General features: G+C 35.5%; 1 protein-coding gene across 23 annotated transcripts in view; it reads right to left on the bottom strand.

Moving 5' to 3' along the window:
• kcnma1a (potassium large conductance calcium-activated channel, subfamily M, alpha member 1a) overlaps positions 1 to 25,383 on the bottom strand; it is a 217,547-nt gene that overhangs the window by 3,877 nt on the left and 188,287 nt on the right. For 11 of the 23 annotated variants that reach the window (XM_042768609.1, XM_042768613.1, XM_042768619.1 and 8 more), the window contains 10 exons: positions 22,416 to 22,539; positions 20,077 to 20,301; positions 19,440 to 19,632; positions 12,388 to 12,501; positions 10,133 to 10,216; positions 7,723 to 7,853; positions 5,310 to 5,504; positions 4,184 to 4,302; positions 2,897 to 3,121; positions 1,483 to 1,511 (listed from right to left, as the gene is read on the bottom strand). In XM_042768609.1, the coding sequence (XP_042624543.1) occupies positions 1,483 to 1,511; positions 2,897 to 3,121; positions 4,184 to 4,302; positions 5,310 to 5,504; positions 7,723 to 7,853; positions 10,133 to 10,216; positions 12,388 to 12,501; positions 19,440 to 19,632; positions 20,077 to 20,301; positions 22,416 to 22,539 (1,439 nt within the window). The remainder of the gene's footprint in view (positions 1 to 1,482; positions 1,512 to 2,896; positions 3,122 to 4,183; positions 4,303 to 5,309; positions 5,505 to 7,722; positions 7,854 to 10,132; positions 10,217 to 12,387; positions 12,502 to 19,439; positions 19,633 to 20,076; positions 20,302 to 22,415; positions 22,540 to 25,383) is intronic. The other 12 variants (XM_042768615.1, XM_042768627.1, XM_042768629.1 and 9 more) reach the window with 3 other exon arrangements.

Below are 25,383 nucleotides of genomic sequence, written 5' to 3'. Positions count from 1 at the left end.
GTAGCCAAATAGAAATGATTGTATCATGCTATGTATTTGAGCATGTTATCACTCAACCTGTTCTCTGAAATCAGGTGTTATATTCGGAAAAGTGTTCTATGAGGACTTAAGCCATGCATAGGGCCGGCATCTGTCCTCATCCCATTCACGTTCTCCGAGGCGGTGTCATTTTCCAGCACTCCAACATTTTTCCACATATTCCTCCAACTTGAAATGTGCTGCACACCTTGGAGTATCAGGCTGCAACGAGCCGCGGGGGAAGAGTGTCACGGCACAGTCGTTTGATGTAAGTGGAGCTGTGCCTGAGGTGGTGCAAGGAGTCAGCCACCTCGCTCCGTTCCCCTGAGTTTACTACTGATGCTGGCACTTACATTGCCCCAAGACATCCTCTAGCTCTGCAAGGGTTAAAAGAGCCAATTTCAGTAGCACAGGGACTCTCATCATGGCCCCCCTCTCTCACACAGATATTTGAGGTGAATTTCAGATGAGTGCGGAGTGCGAAACCACTTCTGCTTGGATTGGGTGGGGAACTTTTAACGCACCAAATCAACATTTTTTGGATTAATGCAGGTCTTTCTTAAATTAAAAGATGTTTTTAGGCACAACGCAAATGTGACAAAAGCCACCAATGCATCATTAATAATTAGCGATACTGGCCAGGCTGGAGACTGACATAAGTGGTAATTCCCCATTTGTCAAAATGTTAAATTCTATATTTATTTAATAATTAATTTAAATACAATTTTAACGCAATATTTTAACTTTTTTGATTAAAAATGTAACAAATATTGTATAAAATACGTTTCTGCATTGCAATTGTTTTTATTTAAATGTCAAAATATAATAACATTGTTATAATAAATTAACATAGTAAATGAAATTAATTTAAATACATAATTTTATTAAATTTCAGATTTTTATATTATAGAATAATTAAGCATTATAGAATTGGATTGAATGGCTTTGAAAACAACTCTCTGAATCTCTGAGATTTTATTATTTTCCAAATACCGTATTAAAATTGAATTATGTAAGCGAAACAAATACATTTTGATTTGAACCTACATGTAGGAACAATGTGCAGACACACTGACCTCTCACACAATGCTGTTTGTCTTAGAGAAAAGAAAGAAAGAAAAAGAAAGAAAGAGAAACCCCTAATGAGAGGTAAATGAACAAGAGGAGCTCAAACAAGTCAAGGGGGACTACTGAGAGAGATCACTGGAACCTATCAGATGGACGGAGGGTAGAGAGAGGATGATAGTCGACCGCATGCAATGCTGGGATGGTCCTGAGCATGACAAGAGGCAGTAGCAGCAGCCATTTGCTTTCGGTTAGAAAGCGAAGGTGAAAAGTAGGCATGATTTCATTGGAAAGTAAAATCAAAATCCCCTCTCATAACAGTGCTCCACAAAGCACAAAGCTATGATTAAAAGATCCCACAACAGGTGCTGTATCATGCAGAATCATTAACTTGCATACCTTGGCCCATTCTATTCATCCTTGTTGCACTTTAGAAAAAAAAAAGTGGTCTATGTAAGTTTTACAATGTTTAAGGCAAGTAACAGAACAACTGACATCGTATCGCTACATTTTTAGTCTGGTTAATATATTGTGAATTAAAAATCATAACCATCTTTATTTTACACTAATGAGAAATGATTCTTATAAAAATCTAAATAAATTGTTACTAATGCTAATTCAGAATTTAAGACTACAAACTATTTAGCTCATTTAATATAAAAGATTATGATGGATCTTAACAAAAAAACGAATTTGTATTGTAAAACTCTTAAAAAAGACAATGTGCTTCTCAAATCTGGAAAAATAGATCACATATTAACTAATGTAACCTACTCTCTAAGGGGGAATATCTAACAAACTAACTTTTTGAATGCCATCTTTTAGGCACGCATTGTAACAGGCACTGAAATCAAGCAGGGTTTTACAACATCCCACAATACCTTGCAGCACCTCCATTCTGGTGAGAGATAAGTCTCAACAACAGCAGCTTCGTGAAGACTGTTTATGTAGATGATAAAGGTTTCAAAGCTGGAAATTTTAAAAGAGCCACACTTAAATTATCCAAAGCTTCTACAAAAATACCCAACATAGGAGCTTCTGCTTTGCAAGGCATGTAGGGATGGTGTGAAACCATTTATGCTATGATAATGTCTCTAAACCCTACATGGAACATAAAAAAAATCACTAGAACATAACTAAAAATAAGCTACTAACACAGACTAAAAACATGATGATGCAATCAGCAGTTCTTACACACACAGACATGACAATGATTGGACAAACAGACAGGCAAGAAATTAATCAACGCTGTTTCCTTACTCTTATATCTGGAATAATGACCAAAATGATCTGTATTACCTATGCACAAATGCTGATGGAAAATTCTGCCTCTATTTCTGGAACATTATTAAGCTTAATAATAAATATTAAATAAACCGTTCTAGAGGTCTGCATGGGACCTGCAAATTTCATAGTATTATTATTAATTCATACATTTAAAATTCCAAATTAAATCCCGTGCTGTAACAAATCTAAACTGGTGCAGACTTTTTGAACTGCAGACCTCTAGTTTATTTTCAAAAGCTCACAGGTTGATTGTGTGCAATATGCAGACATGTTCCTGGTAACGGTGCACTGGCGATGAAGCAATGATCAAATGTCATACAGGTCTAAGTTTGGTCAAGGCAAGGGCCACATGCACATAAAAATGAAGCAAACTCACAAACAGAATATGGAAGGCTGAGTACAAACACACACACACACACACACAGCATCCTTTCTGTACAAGGTGTGCTAAACCCACAGAAGTAAACAAACACACACACATACACTCGCTCTGCTGAGTTAAAGAGAGAAATGAAGGCCAACTTACTTCTGTTTGTCACGGGCTTCACGTGCTTTGCTGCTGCGGTTCTGCCGATTCGTGGCGGGGATGGAGTGAACAGACGAGCACTTCTTGCTGGATGAATGAGAGGAATGGGAGGAGTGGGACAGGCTCACTCGGGACTGGCCCGCATTGTGGTCAAACTGCATCAGACAGAAGATCAGGTCCGTGGGCACCAGCTCAAACTCATAAGGTGGGTTTGTGATGACATACCTGCACACGTTCAAGGATCTCATGTAAAAGATATAGCATTTATTTACCTTGTTTAATGTTAAGATGCCATTTTGCCCTTTGCAGAACAATATTAAACAGGTTTATAGGTAAAGTGTATTATTTCTGCACCACTTATAGTTTTCCATCTACATATATATTACCATCATGACTAATCTAAAGTTTCCTCATCGTCTGTAACTTGTAACCGTTAATGATCATTCGAATGTGCCACAACACCCACATCCTATCACAAAACACAAATATTAGAATATTACAGTATACCAAAAAAATCAAAAAATAGCACACTAGGATTCTAATAATAGTAATACATAGTGCACTTACCACTGAAAAAAGATCACTACTGATTAAAATCATGCTCAAAAATGTTTAAAATGGCTAAAATATTCACTGAACTTTGGGATAGCTTTATCCATGAAGGACACGTGACAGTGCCTTAGATTGTGAATAAAATGAGGCACACTATAGTACACTTTTTTTAAATGCTTTTGAAAGAAATCTCTTCATAACGGCTGCATTTATTTGATCAAAATCACAGCAAAACAGTAATATTGTGAAATATAATTAGGATAAAAAAATATATTCTAAAACAATTTATTTCTGTGATCAAAGCTCAGTTTTCAGCATCATTATTCCAGTCTTCAGTGTCACATGATCCTTCAGAATTCATTCTAATATGCTATTTGATGCTCAAAAATTGCTTTGATGTATCATTTTTATATTTTTATATTTTTTTAATATCATTTTTGTTCAATTTCAATAAAATTATTAATTTATTTGAAAAAAAAAAAAAAAAACATACTGACTTCCTTTTTAAAATGTCCTTTTGAATATTAATTTATCTCACAAGCAAGCATAAATTTGCACTCCTACAGTATGTTGCCTAGGTAGGGACCTCACACCTTGCTAGGTGTTGGAACTGGGTTTACAATAATGTGGGCTTCATTGTTATTTCCCAGTAGTGAAGCTGGATTATAGGCCGAGTGAAATAAAGGGCTAAAACCCTTCTGATAAAGAGGTTAATAGGTCAACTGAACAGCTCACCTTTTTGTGCATTGGCCTGGTGTACTTAAATGTGCATCTCGCAATCTATAGATTCCAAAGCACAGCATGTTGTACGTTTTTAATGCTTTACAAAATAAGTCTCCGTAGCAACCACCATCCTGAAAAAGAACACACAATAGTGCTTTAATCGTTCATTCAAATCATCATATGCTTATTTCAGGCATGACAGAGCCAATTTGAGTGTAAGAGCAGGTGTTGTTTGACTCATTCATGAAATATGTGGCATTTTTACTTCGATACAGGCAGTGCTGGGTAGTAACTGAGTACATGTCATCTGAATTACGTAATCAGAACCCAAAAAATAAGTACTTTTAATTCGATTATATTACATTTTAAAATGCTCATAATCAGATTACAGGTACTTTTTATGAATTACATTGTATTCACACAATGAGAGTAAATTATTCATAATTTCTTTTTTTCACCCCCGTTTTTCTTTTAAATTTAGAATTTTCCTTTCTAAATGAACCTACCTCTTATATACAGACCAATATTTATGCAAGTTGCTAAACACTGCTGACACATAGCTGTGAAATACTTTAACTTCATCATATCCAGTTACATTCACTAATCATTAATACTGGAAGTCTGGACAAAATTATTTCAAACCCGGAAGACTTTGGCCATGTAATGTCATGTGTGCATATTTATTAATGTTTGTTTATGTAATTTAGGCATCCCCAAGTTTTGACATTTATGATTTCATTAATTTTTAGTTTTATGAACACCCTACAGTTTTTTTTTTCTTCCCACAAACCACAGTTTGGGTAATTACATATATATTTTTTAAATCAGTATGGTACACTATAAAAAGTAGTCAGACTAACTTTACCTTAAATGTGTAATCCAGATTATGTTACAAACCACAATTTACTTCATGTAATTTGTAATCAGCAATGGACCATAATTTTTAAGTAATCTACACAGCACTGGATATACAGTAGAAATACCATGAAAGATTTAATGCGGCATTATTTTTACCCACAGACTTTGCATGTTCAGCTGGTTCACTTTGCATTAGTGGGAAGGGGAGACCTCGGACAGGGAATGAGCCCTGTTGGGGAAAGTGCCAAAACGTGTCAGCTCCTCTTAACTGCCCACTTACCCCCAAGTCTGCGAAGGGCCCATCGTAGAGGGCCAGTTGGGCGACCCGACACCTGTCCCTGTTAGCCAGCGTCTGCGGCGTGCTGTAGCCACCTCTCAGTGCGTTCTCCTCAGCTAGAAGGCCCTCCAGCTCCGGAGTGGCGCCTCCTGTGACCAGCGTCCGGATCAGGGTGAGGATATTATCATTGAAGTAAGTCTGCCAAGATAAAGGAGAGGATCCGGACGTGAGCACCATTAGAATCACAACTCAAGACAGTCAGGATTTTGGAGTGGTCCCGAGCACTGTTATCTAGACCCTGATCTGTCTCTTCTCATTTCACTCCCTGGGAAGGGAAGAGACACGGGAATGCAATTACGCCAGCTGTTGTTGTTGTTGTCGTCGTCGTCTCCTCCCCATGCACATTCATTTTGGTAACACCAGCCACGCTTAACAGGGGAGCGCTTTGCACACGAGGACATTTTAATTATCATCATTGTAGCTAATTGCAGATTACATACAATGAAGAATAGATCTCATAACACAACAAGTCGGGGACATTTGTCTTGTATAGTGGGGTCCAAAAGTCTGAGACCACTAGTGAAAGTTCATATTTTTTTAAAGAGTTTTGGCAAATAGTTGAAAGTGTTTGCTTTAATGATAATATGTTTATAAGGTTTAAACATGAAGAGCTGTGTAATCCTGCATTTGTTAACACGGTCAATGTCACATTTTAAGTAGTGACCTACAAGTAACCCAGATTATGTTACTTACTACCATTTACTTAATGTAATTTGTAATCATTAATGGACCATAATTTGTAAGTCATCTACCCAGCACTGGATATAAAAATACCATGAAAGATTTAAGGCAGTGTTGTGCTCAAGCAACATTTCTTATTATTACTGTCTTATTATTGTTGAAAACAGTTGTGCTGAGATTTTTCAAGACTCTTTGTTTTACCTTATTCACTTCACATCATAACTTTTATACACTACCTTTTAATATCTGGGGTCAGTAAGATTTTTCAATGTATAATAGTTTTCTTTTTTAATATATTTTGAAATGCAATTTATTCCTGTGATGACAAAGCGCCATTTTCAGCATCATTTCTCCAGTTTTCAGTGTCATGTGATCTTTCAGAAATCATTCTAATATGCTGATTTGCTACTCAAGAAACATTTCTTATTATTATCAATGTTGAAAACATTTGTGCTGATTTTTTTTTTCTTTACTGTCACTTTTGATCAATGTAATGTGTCTACGCTGAATAAAAGTATTAATTTCTTTAAAAAAAAAATCCGAACCCAAACTTTCTAACAGTAATGCATTTTAAATCCTAAAACATTATTTTAATTTCAAGTTTAAATCAGATTCTGTATCCTTGACTTTTAAAGTGGTTTCTGACTTGTAGACCACGCTGTATCTTGTCCATCAAATGCTCTTCGTGTCAGTGATGATAAAGTTGTCAAATGATTACCGTATAAAAATAAAAGATTCCACTAAGATCACAAGGTCGTTTGTGTGAGCACCAGAGGGCTGTGTCACCGCAAGCTTGCACTAGAGTGACACCTCTCCGGGCCCCTGACAGCAGCATTCAGCCGAATGATGGATGAGAGCTGTCTATTAGCAGGCTTCACCTTTGTCCACAGTGAAATGCACTTGAAGGCTGCTTTGTTCTAGCTTCACTCAAAGTGAAAGGTACTGGAATTAAGCCATCATATGGATAAGGGGATAGTAGAGGTCGTAGGTGGTGGTGGTGGGGGGGGGCTAGAGAAAGGAGAAAAAGGGGGGAAAAAAGTATCTTTCCTAATCTACCCAAGATGACATTGTTAGGAGATTAGAGCTCTTGGTGCCCATAGCAGCCCACCTTTGCGTGTCAAGGCATGCCATTAAAGAAAACTTGAGCACTTACCTTGTTAAAAGATCTAATAAGACTCTTGAAAGTTCATTTCATGACACATTATATGAGGAGTCTTGGCAACAACTTTCCTTTTGATGTCAACGCTGCTGACAGTGCTGTCTGATCAATGTGGCATTTCATTTACCAACCTCTGCCTACTGGTAACGCCTGAGCCCTACATCTAAAGCACTGCACAGCCGGAGGATGTCTCTTTCCTATACATTATTTCAAAGGATTAGCAGTGAGACATGCCTTCATGTAATTCTATATGACATGCCATGATGGGAGAGAAATGACTGTGCACCTTGACAGCTTGCTTTGTTCACCAAATCACTGGCTGCTTTTGAATACGAACGAAAAGATCATCTGAAGCCTAGTAGATAATATAAAGGATCCTTCACACAATGAAAGGATCTGAATCGACTTATTCTGCGTGGATAATTTATTTAATGGATTTATGTATGCTAATCTGTTTAAAGGAATTCAAATCAGTAAATAGGTGTCAACGTGGCAGCTGTTTAGCCACTAACTCACCGCACTCATCAGGGAGTCCAACACGCTGATGGCGAACGCGGTACCGCAGGCAAACGGCTGGGTCAGATACAGCTCCGTATCTGGGTCGTCATCGTCGTCTTGGTCCAAAAACTGAACGTTGGAGTCATTCACTGCAGTACAGAGAGAGACGTTTTACAACTGTGCAGAAGAACTGTGAAGAAGAGTCCACTAATGTCCTTCAAAGGGTGAAGTGTCTCACCAACCAGCAATAAACGGGTTAATGATGTCAAATAAACAATGAGCAAAAAAAAAAAAAAAAAAAACTGCATGCACATAAGTGGACATGCATTCTGGAGATTAATATAGATTGACATACTGATATCTGCACAATGAAGTACTCAAAAATGGTGGATCTAACTTGAATCTGAATAACTTAGAAGGGATAGTTCACACATAATGAAAATTCTGTTTCTGAGGGAAGTTGAAATGTCTGGATCGTTCTTTTGAGTCAGATCCTTTTAATGAATCATCACAAAACTGATCTGAAGAGTTTGTTCAAAAATTGGACTGATCCTGTTCACTGACTCAATATTTCAATCACAGAATCATTAGAGGGGAAGATCATCAGTAAATATGTGTTCCTGAGGCTCAGTTGTAGAGCATTGCGTTAGCAGTGCAAAAGGTTGTGGGTTCAATTCCCAGGGAACACACATACTGATAAAAAAAAAAAAAAAAAAAATGTAGCCTGAATGCACTGTAAGTCGCTTTGGATAAAAGCGTCTGCTAAATGCATAAATGTAAATAAAGACTTAAATTACTCTGTTTCTCATACAGCTATTGTATGACATCAAAAGATGTGGAATATAGGATACAAGTATTGTGACCTACTTTTATTAAGCTTTTGGATCCTTTTTTAAACTTGAAAGCCTCAATCACCATTCATCGTAATTGCATGGAGAAGAGGGGCTAGTACAATTATTTGACATTTCTCTTTTTGTCTTGCATCAGAAAGTTTCAGAGCACTATTGTAAAAATGTATATATATATAAGGGGTGGGGAGGTTCGGTTTGTAACACGGTTTTAGAGTCACGGATTCGGTATGTGCTGTGTTTATGGAAAAACTATACTTATGAATAAAAATAAAGAAAATAAGAATATTTTATCTAACTACAAGCAACAGCACAAATAAATACAAAAGAGTAAAGATACAAATAAAATATATATTTTTTAGGTAGGTCTAGCATTAGTTTTTAGGTACAGAAATTGAATGAAGCAGTCAAATGTAACACAGCATTGCATATTTGACTGTATAAATGAAATATTAATCTTTATCCAAGTCACAAAAGCTATCCAATCAAGAGCATTGAGTGATTTATTTGTTGTTGCTGTTTGATTAATATTAAAACTGTCACTTTAAGAGAATGCACTGATACAGTACGTTCTGCCGGCTATGTCTGCTATAGGATACTTACCAAGACAGACATTTTGACAATTTTTGTGTGAATTTGTCCATTCAAACACCATGCTTAAGAGAGAACTTAATATTTGCTTGTGTTCTGAGACGCGGGCAATACTTCAGAGAGAGCTTTATATTTGCGCGTTCTGAGATGTGGGTTTGCGCGCTTCGGATGAGCGCATGCACAAATCTTCTCACTGTTCGCTCGAGCTCGCGTCCTCTGGATCTTAAATGTTTAAACTGGCAAAACTTAAATGAGTTTAGTTTCAACACACAAATTTACGTGTGCTGCTCTCCTGTGCGGAGACCTAAAGTTTTACAATAGTGCTCTATAACTTGACTTTCTCAACACAAATTATATACAATAAAAAACACAAACCCGTTTTTAAACATTGGTATCTTTAGTTGAACAGAAGCAGCAGTCAGATTGCTTTGAGGCTATTGTGTATGGTCTCAGCGGCCAATATATAGAGACAATGCCCTGAAATCCCGCATGGTTTGAACACAGCCTCACACAACAATCTTTGTTTCACCCCCTTTCAAAATCTATGCTTCAGAGATTAGGGCCAGCACCAAAATAAATAAATAAAAATAAACAGCTTAAAGCAAGGTTTGATCGTTTTTTTTTTTTTTTTTTAATTTGATTTCTTCCCAGACTTCCTGTGAGCTAAGGAAGAGAAATGTCAGTCTTTCAGACAGGCCGCTGATGAAAAGGAGCCCGGGCCAAAGAATTGAACTGCAGGGAGATGCTATGGAAACAGCCACAAGGACAGACTCGCATGATCAAAGGCCTAGTGATGCTCTGAGAAAGAAAGAAAAAAAATCCTTAAAAAAAGGCCAAAAACAAGACAGTCAATTTCAACCAGAACTAAGGATAAAAATGTGTTCAAAGTGATGCCATGGGAGCAGGCCTCAGCTGCAGCGAGAGAAATCAAGGCAAGCCGATGAAGGAGGCAGTGCATCAGAGTAGCGGAGGACAAAGGCGCAGCTTACCCAGTTCTGTTATCATTTGTATGTTGTTTCCACTGTTTTTTTCCTGACTGAATGAAACCAAAGGCAATAGTTTGCCAGGCTTAGCTAATGATGATAAAACAGTGTTGAGGGGAGACAGTTATTGAAACAAGTTCAAAGCCAGAGAAAGAGAAAGCATAAACGAGAGTATCATGTCAAGAGTGGGATTAGAAATCTAAAGGTACAGTGTCAAGATGAAGCGCTTCTGTAAGAAGTAAACTGGAACAGTTTGGCCGTGTAGGTTCACGATAACGGGGATGTCGTGCAAGCTTACATATCTACTGCACTGCAAATAGGGGAAAGATTACTATGAACCATTTAGAAGAGAAAACAAATCGCTCTCAACATGTTTTTCCACGTTTCTTGTGTAATCGCATAGGTCTGATTTACCAAGCGCTCCATTGACGGTCAATGATTATGAGATGCTTGTGTAGATAATCTGCTGATAAAGTTGTTTCAAAAAGTTGCTTTGAATTACGTTTAATTGAATATTATGTTACCTTTAGGCTAAACATTTTTCAATCGTTGCAAAGAACGTCTAGTTGAGTTATTACAGCAAAAACTTAGTATCAGTTTGATCCACTGAACAGATGACAGTATGCTGTGTGACATGAATATGAGAAAGAAATGGATGAAAGAAAAAAAAGGAAATGATTGGAGAAAAGGCAAGAATTCAGGTGATGCAGCAATGAAAAGAGTGATCAACTCATGTGGGTTTTTTAAATGGCTGATGGTCCAATATTTATATAAAAAATTTAATGAAGACAAAAAAGATATACATTTTACCAATAATTACTTAGAAATTTACCACTTTTTTTTTTTTTTTTTAATTACCAAAATTTTTATAAATACATGCACTACAGCAGTGTTTCTTAACTGGTGGGTCGCAGAGTGTACAGTCAAAGTAACCACATCAACAACAAAAAGAACTTAATTCTAAATGTTTTTCTGATGTGAGACTTTTATTTTGAAAGATGTGCGTGAAAGCTGTTGGCACACTTAATACTTCTGTGGAAAACATGATACTTTTTTCAGTATCAAAAGTTAAAAAATAATAGCATTTAATTTAACTAGAAATATTTTGTATCATCATAAAAGAATAAAATGTATCAGTTTCTAAAAAAAATAAAAAAAAATAAAAAAGACCCTACACTTCTGAATGGTAGTTTATCTCAACAATTGAATTTCATTTCATTTTATAAATTATTTATATATATTCTCCATTTTTTTATTAACTGAAATATATATATATATATATATATATATATATATATATATATATAAATTTAGCTTCCTGACATCAATGATTATTTACAGGAAAACAGAATGGGAAAATTTAAGAAATGACCAATTCAGATCACTATAAACAAGTAGCAACTCATGTTATCTGCACTTTTATCATGTTTACAATTCTTGGGAGTATTATTAGCTTGAATATCTAGCTTTTCTCTTTTTGAATTACAGGAGGACACTGTCAAGAGGCTGAAATATCCCCTCAACTCAAAGTCAAAATCACGCTTTCAGATTAGTCAATGTCAAGTATCAGACAATGTCTTTAATGACAGATGATATGGACAGCCTTCGTATAAGATTATACTGATTATTCTTGAGTTGCTCTTTCTTTTTTTTTTTAATATTTGTTTCACCTCTACCAATATGAAAATGCAAGAAACCTTTAGTAAATCAGGCCCCATGTGTCCAAGATGTAGGACTTTGCAACCCCTCAGGGAGGAGGACTTTTGCATCTCATGTTAAGAGGACAGTAGTACATACGTGTATGTGTGTGTGTGAGGAGCGTGTTTTGCATGAAGTTTTAAGCGTCTGTGAGGCCCTTTCTCTTTTGCAGCCTTTCTAGTGTAACGCACTGTAATTGGGTCAGTGGAGAGTTGGAGCGACCGGTCTCTGGTGCTTTATAGTGCCCTTTGAGATCTAAAACTTTCATGAGTACCCCCACCATGGGAATAGTACCACCCTCATTGTTATTTATAAATGGATCCATTTTGCTACTACATGCTTTTTTTCTCTCCCTATAAGTCTAGGTCTCTTCCAGTGCATAAAAGACACAACTGAAGAGAACGCGACATTGACCAAGTCAGTGAAATATTCAGGTGCACCATTACACACATCACAGACACACACTTCATAAGAAAGACTTCAGTGTGGCTTGAAACAGGAGTTTAGATTCTAATCACACTTGACTTTGACATGTTAGCAGTATGAATGCAGTCGCGTCTCACCAAGTTCAGTTATGATCGGGATATTTGATCCCGTGGTGATGGATGCCTGCCGCACTAAGCCGTGCACTGGACTGTTATCTGGAGATGACCTATCCATCCCCGGAGGTGTGAAACCTGGAAGAGAAAAAGGAAAACAGCTGTCACATTTTACTCTGCTTATGGTGCCAAAACAGATTCAAGGTTTGCAATGGTGACCAAACCAGTAGCATAACAGTCAGCCAATACAAATAAGATTTTCTTGGTATAATGCTAAATGTAGTGAACATATTGCAGAGTTTGTGGTGGCAGGACACCACACGCTAGTCTAAAACAGTGAAATATAGATCCTCCGCTTTTAAGGGTCAGCTCAGGCATATTAAGCATTTGCTGCCTTCCACTAGCAGGTATAAATTTTATATGCTGTTCATTTTGTTACCATAAAACTGGTGAAGTGGATCCTGAAAACCTTTTATGTGAAATGCCATGAAATACAAGCAGGAGTGACAAGAGTATGAAATCACATGAGTTGACACTTTTGCATTTCCTCAAGCTGACAAGTAAACACTTTAAATCAGTAATGCTATATGCATAATGCATTGGCCCTGTTTTGACATCCATTGACTGAAGAAAAATGCAAGCGTGTAGTTTTTACAGTGACAAACATAATGCAGGGAAAAGATTCAGGTCACAAAGTTTTCAAAGGGCTGCAGGATTCTGAACAGGGGTTGTCCTTTTCAATGGGGAAGTACAACAGACTAAAAAGAATAGACAACTAAGAGAGACTGTTTTAAGACCTTGTTTTAAATGTGCAGAGAATAATTCCTTCTGCTGTTTTGTGTATTGTGAAGACATCAGATATGCAGTGACAGTCAGTGTCGACCATCTGGCCTACTGAAAAGCATTTTTGCTTCAGCTGATAAATAAGAGCAATTTTATACCAATAAACAAGAGCAAGAGTACTGATGATTGTACTTTCTTTTTTTTAATAAATACATTGGTATTTTGCACTATAAAGCATCTGAACAATTCAATGATTGCATATACTTGCAAGAATATTCAGATATTTATCAGAATATGCTCAAATTCTGTCATAACCAGTTGAAAACAATATTCTGATCTCTGAAACCAAATACCCCATTACAAATCACAATACTAAGCACAAAATATTATAAAAACACTAAAAAACCACTTAAACATCATCAAAAAAACAACAACAAAATTAATACTTAATATATGAAAACAAGATGAAAACAAGATGTCAGTGACAACATTAAATATTATTTGAGACTGTATCAACATACAATATTGTAGACAAAAAAGGACTAAAATAGACTTTAAAAAATAAAAACTTCACTGGTTACTGAATAAATGGTTACACAATACAAACCTTTTTTGTTGTTTAAAAAAAAGACATGGATACAATTTGAAATTATTGGGATTAATATTAGGAATGTCACTGTTTCAGCTTTTGACATTTACCAATTTTCATAATGTAGAAAGTGTGTTTATATTTCTGATAATACAATAAATCAGGACAATCAACCATCTTGATCAGTAATCACAATTATAATTGTGATAAAAAATAATTGTGATTATAATTTTGGACCATTATGCAGCATAACTAAATGTGATCAAGTTTTAATTGACTAAAACTAGACTAAAATTCCCAGACTTTTAGACAACACTGACATTCAATTTAACAAAGAAAACAATTATATATAGTATATACACACACACAAACACAGTGGTGTGAAAAATTGTTGGCCCCCTTCCTGATGTCTTATTTTTTTGCATGTTTGTCACACTTTAATGTTTCAGATCATCAAACAAATTTAAATATTAGTCAAAGATAACACAAGTAAACACAACATGCAGCTTTTAAATGAAGGTTTTTTTATTAAGGGAAAACAAATTCCAAAACTACATGGCCCTGTGTGAAAAAGTGTTTGTCCCCTAAACCTAATAACTGGTTGGGCCACCCTTAGCAGCAACAACTGCAATCAACAACCCTGTGAAGGAATTTGGGTCCACTCATCTATGCAGAATTGTTGTAATTCAGCCACATTGGAGGGTTTTCGAGCATGAACCGCCTTTTAACCCTCTGGAGTCTAAGGGTATTTTTGGGGTAAAGTGTCATGCCCAACAGCATCTCAGTGGTATTTTTTCAGAACATTGAGAAGGCCACTCAAAGTCTGACATTTTGTGCTTTTTTCAGAGGTGGACTTATAAATATGTTTGGCTAAAGTCTAATCTCACTGTAATCAGCCTCAACTTGAGCTCATAATAATATGGCCGCACATGTATCCTTCATGATTGTGTTTTTGGAGAAAAAAAGAATTCATGTTTCCATTTATCACAAACGCAAATGTTAAGGTCCTGAAGCATCAAAACAGCCCCAGAAAACACATACAGAAAATTGGTTCCCAGGAATTTTTGACTGTTGTTGTAGATAGAATTTTTTTTTTTCTAAATGATGTGAAAATCATCTTGTTTACTAACGAGACACAGAAAACCAAAAATATTGATTTAAATTTTCTAAGACACTTTTATTTTGGTAAAAGTCATATGCGATAGGCGTCAAGATCATGAATTCACACCTGAGAAGACAAAGGCCCTAATGCATAATGAGTTGCATAATGAGCCATCAGTCAACTGTGCCACTGAGAGGAGCCCGTTTCCCCTTTCTTGTGAGGACAGTCATAACACTGACCTTAACCCTTGGATGTTTGTAGTTTTTTTCTGGAGAATATTTAATTATCCCCATAACATTTTAATATTCAGTTGTGAGTGCAGTTGGCTTTAACAGTTTAATTAGGATCAAATCAAAGCTGACTTTCAAACTGAATTTTTTGCATCATGTACTCCAGTCACACAATCCTTCAATAAATCCTTTTATGTACATCTTATTTTTTGACAAAAAAAATGTTAAATCATCATCATTGGTTATTTGTTATTATTATATATATTAATATTATTATTATTATTAATGTTGAAAAGAGCTGAGAATATTTTTTTTTATTTTTTGTGATAAATTGAAAGAACAGCAATGATTGTTACATTTGTTACAGTTTACCATTTATTGTTACATTTATATTATTTACATCAAGCTTTTGATTGGTAAACAGTAGTGTATATTGTTATTGAACTTCATAATATTTCACTTGATTATACATTTAGTCCTGACATTATAGTTTGGAAAAAACCGTCTTTGGAAAAGTCTAACTAGTAAAATGTTTACACGTTATGTGAAAACTAGTACAAGTATATAAAATAAATAAAAAGAGACTTATATCATGTTTATGATATCTGCTGAATAAAGTGCTTCATTTTTTTTTACTTGTGAGTGAAATCCAAATCTCAAATTAGGAACCACATCACATCTTTTTGGGGTGAATTTTTTGCTTATTACTCTCATCACACAAGCAGAAATCAGTTTAACAATAAAATTTTCTACTTGAAGAACAATCTCGCTGCGTTGTTTTTATTATCATTGGGCGTATTAAAAAAGCGCCGCGCGCTTCAGTGAAAAATTTGAATCTCAAAAGAGCGCTCGGCGCGGGGGCGTTCAGGTTTTTTAGAAGATAATGAAGTGAGACGTGAAAAACGGACATTTGTTGTTTTACATATATGGATTACTTTATCACAGAAAGCTTTGTTTTCAGCAGCACTTGTTTAGTTTAAAAGTAGACATGTCAGGCTTTCTATAGATATCTCCCTCATGTCTCGGTGTTGAGTATTCACTGAGTTACAGTTCATTTTAATGGACGCATTTGTAAAAGATCAGCGCAAATGACAAAGGCTGCAGACAGCACTCCTTGTTTGTATCTAAATAAATTATAAGTGCACAAAGTTTTGTTGTTATTATGATCTGTATACAAAAAAAAGTAGCCCCTTTCTTTTTTCTGAGGAAATCCATTGCTCTTATCTGTACCATCAAAACTGAAAGGTGTAATTTAAGTTCTTTTCGGGGTTATCAGGAGAAAATACCCCAAAACGCGTATACGCGTTAATCGACTCCAGAGGGTTAAAGGTCATGCCACAGCATCTCAGTGGGATTCAGGTCAGAACTTTGACTAGGCCACTCCAAAGTCTTCATTTTGTTTTTCTTCAGCCATTGGCGCGGGTGGACTTACTGTCCGTGTTTTGAAGATCATTGTCCTGCTGCAGAACCCAAGTACTCCTCAGCTTGAGGTCACAAACAGATGGCCGGACATTATCACTTCAGGATTTTTTGGGTAAACAGCAGAATTCATGTTTTCCATTTATCACAGTAGTCTGTCCAGGTCCTGAAGCATCAAAATAGCCCCAGACATCACACTACCACCACCATATTTTACTGTTGTTATGATGTTCTTTTTCTGAAATGCGGTTGTACTGAAGATCAGCCAGACGTAATGCAGACACACACCTTCCAAAAAGTTCATCTTTTGTCTCGTCAGTCCACAAAGTATTTTGTTAAAAGTCTTATACATCATCAAGATGTTTTTTGGCAAAACTGAGACGTAGCCCTAATGATCTTTTTGCTCAGCAGTAGTTTTTGTCTTGGAACTCTGCCATGCAGACCATTTTTGCCCAGTCCCTTTCTTATGCTGGAGTCATGAACACTGACCTTAACTGAGGCAAGTGAGGCCTACAGTTCTTTGTTATGTTGTTTTGGGGTCTTTTGTGACCCCTTGGATGAGTCGTCACTGTGCTCTTTGGGTAATTTTGGTCGGCCAGTCACTCCTGGGAAGGTTCTCACTGTTCCTTGTTTTTGCCATTTGTGAATAATGGCTCTCACTGTGGTTCGCTGGAGTCCCAAAGCTTTAGAAATGGCTTTATAACCTTTTCCAGACTGACAGATCTCAATTACATTCTTTCTTATTTGTTTCTGAATTTCTTTGGATCTCGGCATGATGTCTAGCTTTTGAGGATCTTTTGGTCTACTTCACTTTGTCAGGCAGGTCCTATTTAAGAGATTTCTTGTTTGCGAACAGGTGTGGCAGTAATCAGGCCTGGGTGTGGCTAGAGAAATTGAACTCAGGTGTGATAAACCACAGTTTTAACAGGGGGGCAAACACTTCTTCACACAGGGCCATGCAGTTTTGGATTTTGTTTTTCCTTAATAATACAAACCTTCATGTAAAAGCTGCATGTTGTGTTTACTTGTGTTATCTTTGACTAATATTTAAATTTGTTTGATGATCTGAAACATTTTTATATATATATATATATATATATATATACATTATATATATATATATATATTGTATATATATATATTAATTTATATATATGGACATAAAAAATAAATATATTTCTAGAAAATAATCTCAAGCCTAACCACATCTCACTTGGTCTCGTGCAACTTTTATTGTTGCACATTGATAGCACTCCATGAAGTTATGCACCCTCCACGCAGACACGCACACAAACCTTAACGTCATGTTCTATATTCTGCCTTCTGTTGTACTTTTCAATGGTAATGCATTATGTAGCTTGGACTTTGTGTAATTTATTCAAAAAAACCCTAAAGCACTGCCAGTAATGCCCTGTGTAGTACTTTCTCCTGGCAAAAGGCTAGCATTATTCAATAACACCTTCTACACAAGTTTAACAAGCCTCACTGAAATGTGAGGTGCTAAGGGCAAGAATATGTTTCAAGATTATGTGATATGATGTAATTTGTTACACCTGCATCTCATAGAGATTTCAATATGATCAGTTTGTAAATACATTTTTAATGTATATAGAATCTTCTGCCTTAAAGACAATTACATTATAATGTGTAATTATGTGACATTAATAAGAATCATAATAACTATATGTCTGCCAAGTTGGAACTACAATCTGAAAGAAAAATGTGAATCATGGTATTTCTATTGCTGCAAAAGTTTACTTGGGAATAATCTGAGAACAAGAAAACTGTTCTTTGTGAGATAAAATATGTTCTAATAATGCTCAGTGTTAATGAAATAAATCTTTATTACACACCATTGCTCTGCTGTTGATCATGCCAGATGTTGAGTTTAATTAATTGAGAGCGTAGTAATTACCAGGCCTGCATGGAATCTGTGCACAGATTTCCACAGAACTAGAAATGCCCATCAGTCACAAATTTCTACACATCCCCTGCCAATCCTGCAATTTTATTTATGAATTCAGCTGAATTGATTATGCTTTCAGTAAACAATAAGGGTGTAGTACTCTCAACTCCACTTGATACACATAACACTTTATGTTTAAACCCACAGAGTTCTCTAAAATCAGTACACTGTAAACAGATTCCTTCAGGGCTTGATAATGACATATTCATCAACAGTGTGATTAAAAGCTATGATCATTCTCCACAGAGGGATGTGCTCTTCCTCAACACCACACACTGTTCAGCTTGAGCCTTTGGGATAATATTGGACACATTTCATCTGACAGCAGTCATTCTGAAGCTTTAAATCCATCTTTCTATGCAAAAAGTGGATACTCAATAATGGTTTGAACGTTAATTGTTGTGGGCCAGCTTGTGTGGTGTATGTAATTTACGTAATGAAGAGCAGCTGAGAAAGTGAAGCTGCTGATTTGTACAGTCTGTTTAATGATGATGATGAATCCCTGATGTGCACAAGAGGATTACATGTTTATCTGAATGCATAAACAATCTGTTCGAGTCAATTTGTCGGCAAACAAATCTGCCGCGGTCCAGCAATTGGAGGCAAATACATAATCTGCACAAAAACGTTAGTTCAGAGCTGTGATTACTGGGGAAATATATAATAGACCTGCTCAGAATTGCATGCATATTCTAATAATGCACATACATATGCATGAAATAGAAATGTACAACTTTTGTTTCTTATTTAATGTTTGCATAAAGTGTCTAAATTACTGATTTATTGGGTTTCTTAATGCACAAACATGAAATGTTAGTCATGTTTTTATTCTTTAGTAATTGCTGTCTTCCCTTGTTCCATTAAACTATTTGGGTAGATAATTGGACCTTGTTGTCTTTGAAAGCACACAGTAGATAACTGTTTTCACAGTCTAAAGCTCTTGAGGAATATTCTCTATGCACTGAAGTATTCTTGGCCACTTCTTACCTTGGGAATTAGCCTGCAAGACCCCAATGCTGTCATCAAACTGCATAGATTTTATGTTAAGAGTCGCCAAGATGCATTCCTTGTCCTGCAGTGAAGCATCGTCGATATTGTTCTGATTGGCTGACAGGATAACGCACATGTCACAGAGGTTGATGTTGACGGCCCTTAAATCAGCTCGACTTAATGGTGTACCTTCAGCGGAGAGAGAGAGAGGAAAGAGGAAGAAAGGAAAAAACAAATTAAAGACGGTGCAGGAGCTCAGGGAAATTAGTTAACAAGTATTTACTTTTCTAAAGGCAGTGACATTCAGCTGATCTAACTATGTGCTGAGGGAAGCAAATATGTAGTCTAATCTAAAAGGCAAGGCTTTGCTGACGGCAGCTTTTTGGCTGCGTTTTTCATACACAGTCAAGTCAATGCTATCAAGCACTAAAGCAGGAAGCAAAGCCTGAGATTCACACGGCCAAGAGAAACCTACTGCCAGAACATCAACACTTGAAATCAAATTGTGGTGGCATTTTTTTTTTAATGCAAAAAGCTGGTAATGTCTTACTCCTTGAGTCACACGAATACATAACATTTACAGATATCTTTTTTGGGTAAAAACTCTATGCTCATTTTCAATGCATGTACTCACAGGTAAGATGGAGACTTTGGGGAAGTTGTGAAGGGTTTCCCACTCTCTTCTCAGATAATCTAATGAGCCCACAAACACGATGGGCTTTAGTTCGTGGTAATGGAAGTTGCTTGCTCTCAAAGGCATCACCAAGTTTCGAAGCCCCACTAAAGCTGACGTGACATCTCCAAATATACAGACTACTACATGTCCACTTAAAACCGTCATGGAGGCCTCGCTGCGTGTCTGTGATGAAAAAGCCAGAAACAAACACGACAGTTACAATCTCATCAGCAAGAATGGAATAAGAGCTCATCTATTTCCATCCATACAAAAACATCTTGAGCTGCAGGAGTAGTGTATATATTGTTTAAAATGAAAAAGGGCTGTATTTAACTGATTGAAATTTAATCACAAAATAGCAATTAAGTATAATAGCACCATATGGAATTGTGAGAAAAAGCACATTAAACAGCAATAATAATTAAAGAGAGAAAACAGTATCATTGTAGAAAATGGCAACAGCATTTATGAATATTATCATGAGTAAAAAAACATCTGTTTAGGGCTTTTACTCGAAATTCAATTCATTTAGTAAAAGCAAATATATACTTACCCCCAAAATAATTTTCATATTATTATCAAATAATAATCATTATATTCTTGCACTTTGGTTCATTGTGCACAAGGAAAATAATTCACAACATGAACAAAAAGGTTTGGGATGTTTTTTCCATTACTTTCATTACTGGGGGAAAAATACAATGCACTTGCGCAAAATTGCATACCTATTCTAATAATAAGCATAGATATGTAAGTTCACGGTGCACAAAAGATAATAGCAAAATACGTTTTACGATCTCAAACATTTAAAAGCTTACTTGGGTACTTTGAGGAGTCAGTGATGTCTGTAAAATTGTGATTCCCAAATTGTGACACATGACAAATTTACAACACAAAAATGTATTCATATTTTATAAAAAAAAAAAAAAAAATTCTCCATGACCACTCCCTCTGCTTGGTTAAAAATGGCTGACATTAATGATAAAATTGTACATCCTTATGGAAATATGATAATATTTTGTAATTATCGTTTAAATCAGATTAATTTTCAAATTTTTCGTCATAAATCAACATCTCAGAAAAATGTTATGGGGTTTCAAGACTTCCTGTTATGAAACGGGATATTGATTCCACTATAGAGGACTAAAAGCATGTTTATTATGCATTTTGGAAGACAAAACAAATGAATATGAAAATAAATTACATATCAATATTCTTATGAAATATTAGATATTATTATGAAAATTTGGCCAATTTATTACTCCCATTACTATACTTATTTTTTTCAACATGATGCCCCAACAGCACATTAATATGCTAATTAGGTACAGTGTATAGATAACATTGAGTTTAATGGGAAAATCAGTTTATGGAAATTTTACACGCATATTGCATAAAGTAAAATGGTATATCAAATCATGTTGTTATATCTTTTATAACATAGGTGAGAATCATCCTTATACAAAGTCTGGTATAAATGTTTTAAATTTTTTTTAATATAAATTTATCTGTGATTTTTTAAAAATCCCATTGTTTTTTTTTTTTTCCCTAAATTGTTTTTGTCTTTTTATGTCTATTCATGTCATTTTATGATATATCATATATTATATATATATATATACATATATATATATATATATATATATATATATATATAGGCCGGAATATATATAGATATATATATATATATATATTATCTATAGATATATATATATATATATATACATATATATATACTATATATATAATATATATATCATATAGATGACATATATATAAGACATATATATATATATATATATATATATATATATACATATTAACAGTTTTTTTTTTTTTTTTTTTTAGAAAAACTGAGTCCTGGTGTCCTTTTCTTATGCTCTAAAAACTGTAATGACAAAAAAAAAATATTAAATTCACAAAGCTTTTTTTTTTTTCTGCTTCACAGGAGGAGATTATTATATTGCAATTATATTGTAATCATTTCTAAATGTTATTAGTGTGGTGTATGTGTTTTTTATTTGTTGCTCTGATTTATTTAGGGTGATGTATCATAGTGCTGTAAGAACAGTGCATGAATATTATAGGTTGTCAATAAAAATATGGCATTATGCCACTTACAGTTCTTAAGATTGCATTTAAGAGTTAATTTGCGAAATTTTGGGGGGTGGATAGAGACAACATTGGTTCTTGGATGTTCTTGAAATATAGTACTTAACCTGAAAATTTAGTATAACGCTTTTTTAGAGACATTAAAATTGGGATTAACACTGCAGTTAAAAAGGTACTGTACCTACCAGAATGGCCTTCTCAATATCTTTGGATGGACACCAGTGAAACATTCCAGTAGAGTCGTATCTTTTCACACTAGCATCCATGTTCTCAATCTGCTCATTTCCCGGAATGAGTAGAGGGTCATGTCTGAAATAGAGCAGAAGGAGGAGAAAACGTGTAAGAAGAAAACATGTATGCTTGCCCTTATTTGCAAATGCAGGTTACTTTAAAAAAAAATAAAAATAAAAATAAAATTGTGACAGAGGGAATTTATCTTCTGGGCTTAATTGTGACATTTGTCAAAGGACAAACTCACAACACATCACAACACACCTATATACAAAAAAAAAGCAGTAAACACACCCCTGCTCACACATCTCATAACATTCACATATAAAATTTGCACATTACACCACAACAAAACCGCAGCTCTCTCGGGCTGCCAAGAATGCGGAGTCATCAAAGCGTCCACACCGGTGACAGCACTGGAGTGGAAGAGATGGAGCTGGAGCACTTCAGTGACTGAGTGGCACCAGAATGGAACGCCAATTACCGGCTTTTACTCCGCATCACTCCTGACGTGATGCGTCCAACGGTAAAAGCTTTAACAGAGCTGCACTTTAAATATTTTAGGAATTTGCCCAATCACATTTTGCTCCCCCAAACTGAAGGCCATTAATGTTTCAGCAGCGTGTCACATCCAAACAGGCTAACCTATATCAGCACGTCCTGCAGAAGCTGATCTGTGGGGCATGTTGACCGTGAAAGAAGTGTCGGCACTCGGGTACAGCTTGCATTCAAACCCCCTTGAAAGCTTTCTAAACAGCTCTGTAGCAGAACTACAGAACTGAAAAACTGAATTCACAAACTAAACGTGTTAAATAAACCATGCTCATTTGATGTCAGTTCTGGGGATGTTTGGTATGAATAGCAACTCAAAAAATTTTAGAATGTCGTTTTGAGCTTGTTGCATAATCTGCCTCAAATACAGATTTCTTGGAAGTATTCAACACAGGCATGTATATGTGTGTGTGTGTGTGTGTGTTAAAAAAAATGTTGGTCATTTGTTGCGCAATTTTATGCAGATTAAATATACTGCCTTAGAATACAGATACAGATAGGGATGTGTGATACATATTAAATATTTACAATATATTTGAAACGATTTAGTTGACAATATAAATTCATTAATATTGCAATGATTTTAAATGTCTAATTGTTTGGCCATCATATTTCTTAACGACTGTCATCAAACCAGTTTGTGATCCCTGTAGGAACTGTTAACATTAAAGCACAAAAAGGAAGATGTCTCAAAAGGCACTGTTTTATTTGCAAGAGGTGGAAGGACCACTACAGAAGGAAAGAAATAATAATAATAAAATAAAATAAAATAAAATAAAGTACTGTACAACTACTGGTACAATATACAGTGAATTTCATATACTGATATCAATTTTGATAAAAGGTTCTTGGGTCATTTCTGAACCAGTTCTTGGGTCATTTCTATATGCTATGTGTGCATTTCAATAAAGTTATGTTATAATTTGTCTTTATATAATTTGGCAGTTTTTGTGAGAAACCACAGAACTCTTGTAAATACAAAAAACTGTCAACTAAAACCCACCGTGCAGCATGTTACCGAGCCAGACACAGGCCAAAAAGGCTGGCTTAGAGGAAACGGCCTCGGGGCAGACAACAAAGCCCCATCTCTGAGACATGCTCTCTCAGAATCTGCTCGACCCAGCTATTGTTGATAATATTATCCACGGATTAGCAACCATTTACAAAGGATTTCAACAAACCAAAAACATGAAAGCTTCTTTTTTTTTGTTTTTTGTTTTTTTTGTTTAACCAGTCCTGTCTGATAATGACAGGAGATGATTTTGTTAATTAATATATTAATCATACACATGATTAATACATGAAACAGCTCAGGGAGGGTGGATTTACTGTATAACACTTCTTACAAAGCTCTGAAGCTTACGTATAGAAGACAAGTAAATTTGTTCAATAAATTACAGGATTTATCAATGCAATGAATAGCAATTTATTCATTAACATCAGGGTGTATTATTTTATCTTATGCATGTGATGTCATTTAACTGACCATGCCTGTTATGCCTTCTTCTGTAACACGCTGTAATTAACACAGCACTAAATGAGGTTTGTAAATTGCATTAGCCCCTTGTTAATCACTCTAATAATGAATGACGGGACCTCTGCTTCAGCTTCCATATTTGTATAACTCCAGATAATATCCTGGAAAATTAATTAACACTTAAAATAACCGCACTGATATCTGAAGCCAAATTTCAAATTCAACTACTGCATATACAAAATTCAACAATGGATGTGTGGTAGAAATTCTGGTCATGTTACAAACCTCATAATTACTGTTTTCCTCTTTTTCTCTCTCACCTTCCTAAGCAGGTTAATTCAGTGACACAGTTCTCTGACGCACGGTTTCGACTGTGTTTGATTGCTTAAATATCACATCAGAAATGTGTCAATTAGCATGCTTGCATGAGATGATATCAGGCTGTGTGCAGGTGCTAATAACAGTGAAAGCATTTAGTGCTATTACATCCTGACTAAACTTTTCATCATGTGGCGTGTGTTTCACCACTCACTCTGCAGACCTCTGTCGTTTCAATCTCCCCTCAACATACTGACTGGCGCAGTGCACCTCTGCCAAGATAACTATCTCTCACCCGCTGTCAGAGTCGCCTGCCAGTCACAAGCACAATCCACCGGTCCACACCACTCCAGAATAAAACATCTGACATTACTCACTGCTTCTAGGAAACCCGACAAATGCATAGTGACTTCCCACAGTTAGATGTGTTGTGTCTCCTTTGAAGTGTTTAAGTGTGATATTGTGATTGCATTATATTTCAGATATTATAAATAAGCTTTTTTTATTATTATTTACACAAGTGGTCAAAATTTAGGATTTTTTTTTTTTTTATATTACAAAAAATATCTATATTT

Source organism: Cyprinus carpio, chromosome A13, assembly GCF_018340385.1.
Source record: "Cyprinus carpio isolate SPL01 chromosome A13, ASM1834038v1, whole genome shotgun sequence".
Lineage (NCBI taxonomy): Eukaryota > Metazoa > Chordata > Actinopteri > Cypriniformes > Cyprinidae > Cyprinus > Cyprinus carpio.
The sequence above is the reverse complement of the archived record's forward strand: the minus strand, read 5'-3'. Positions and strand labels throughout refer to the sequence as shown.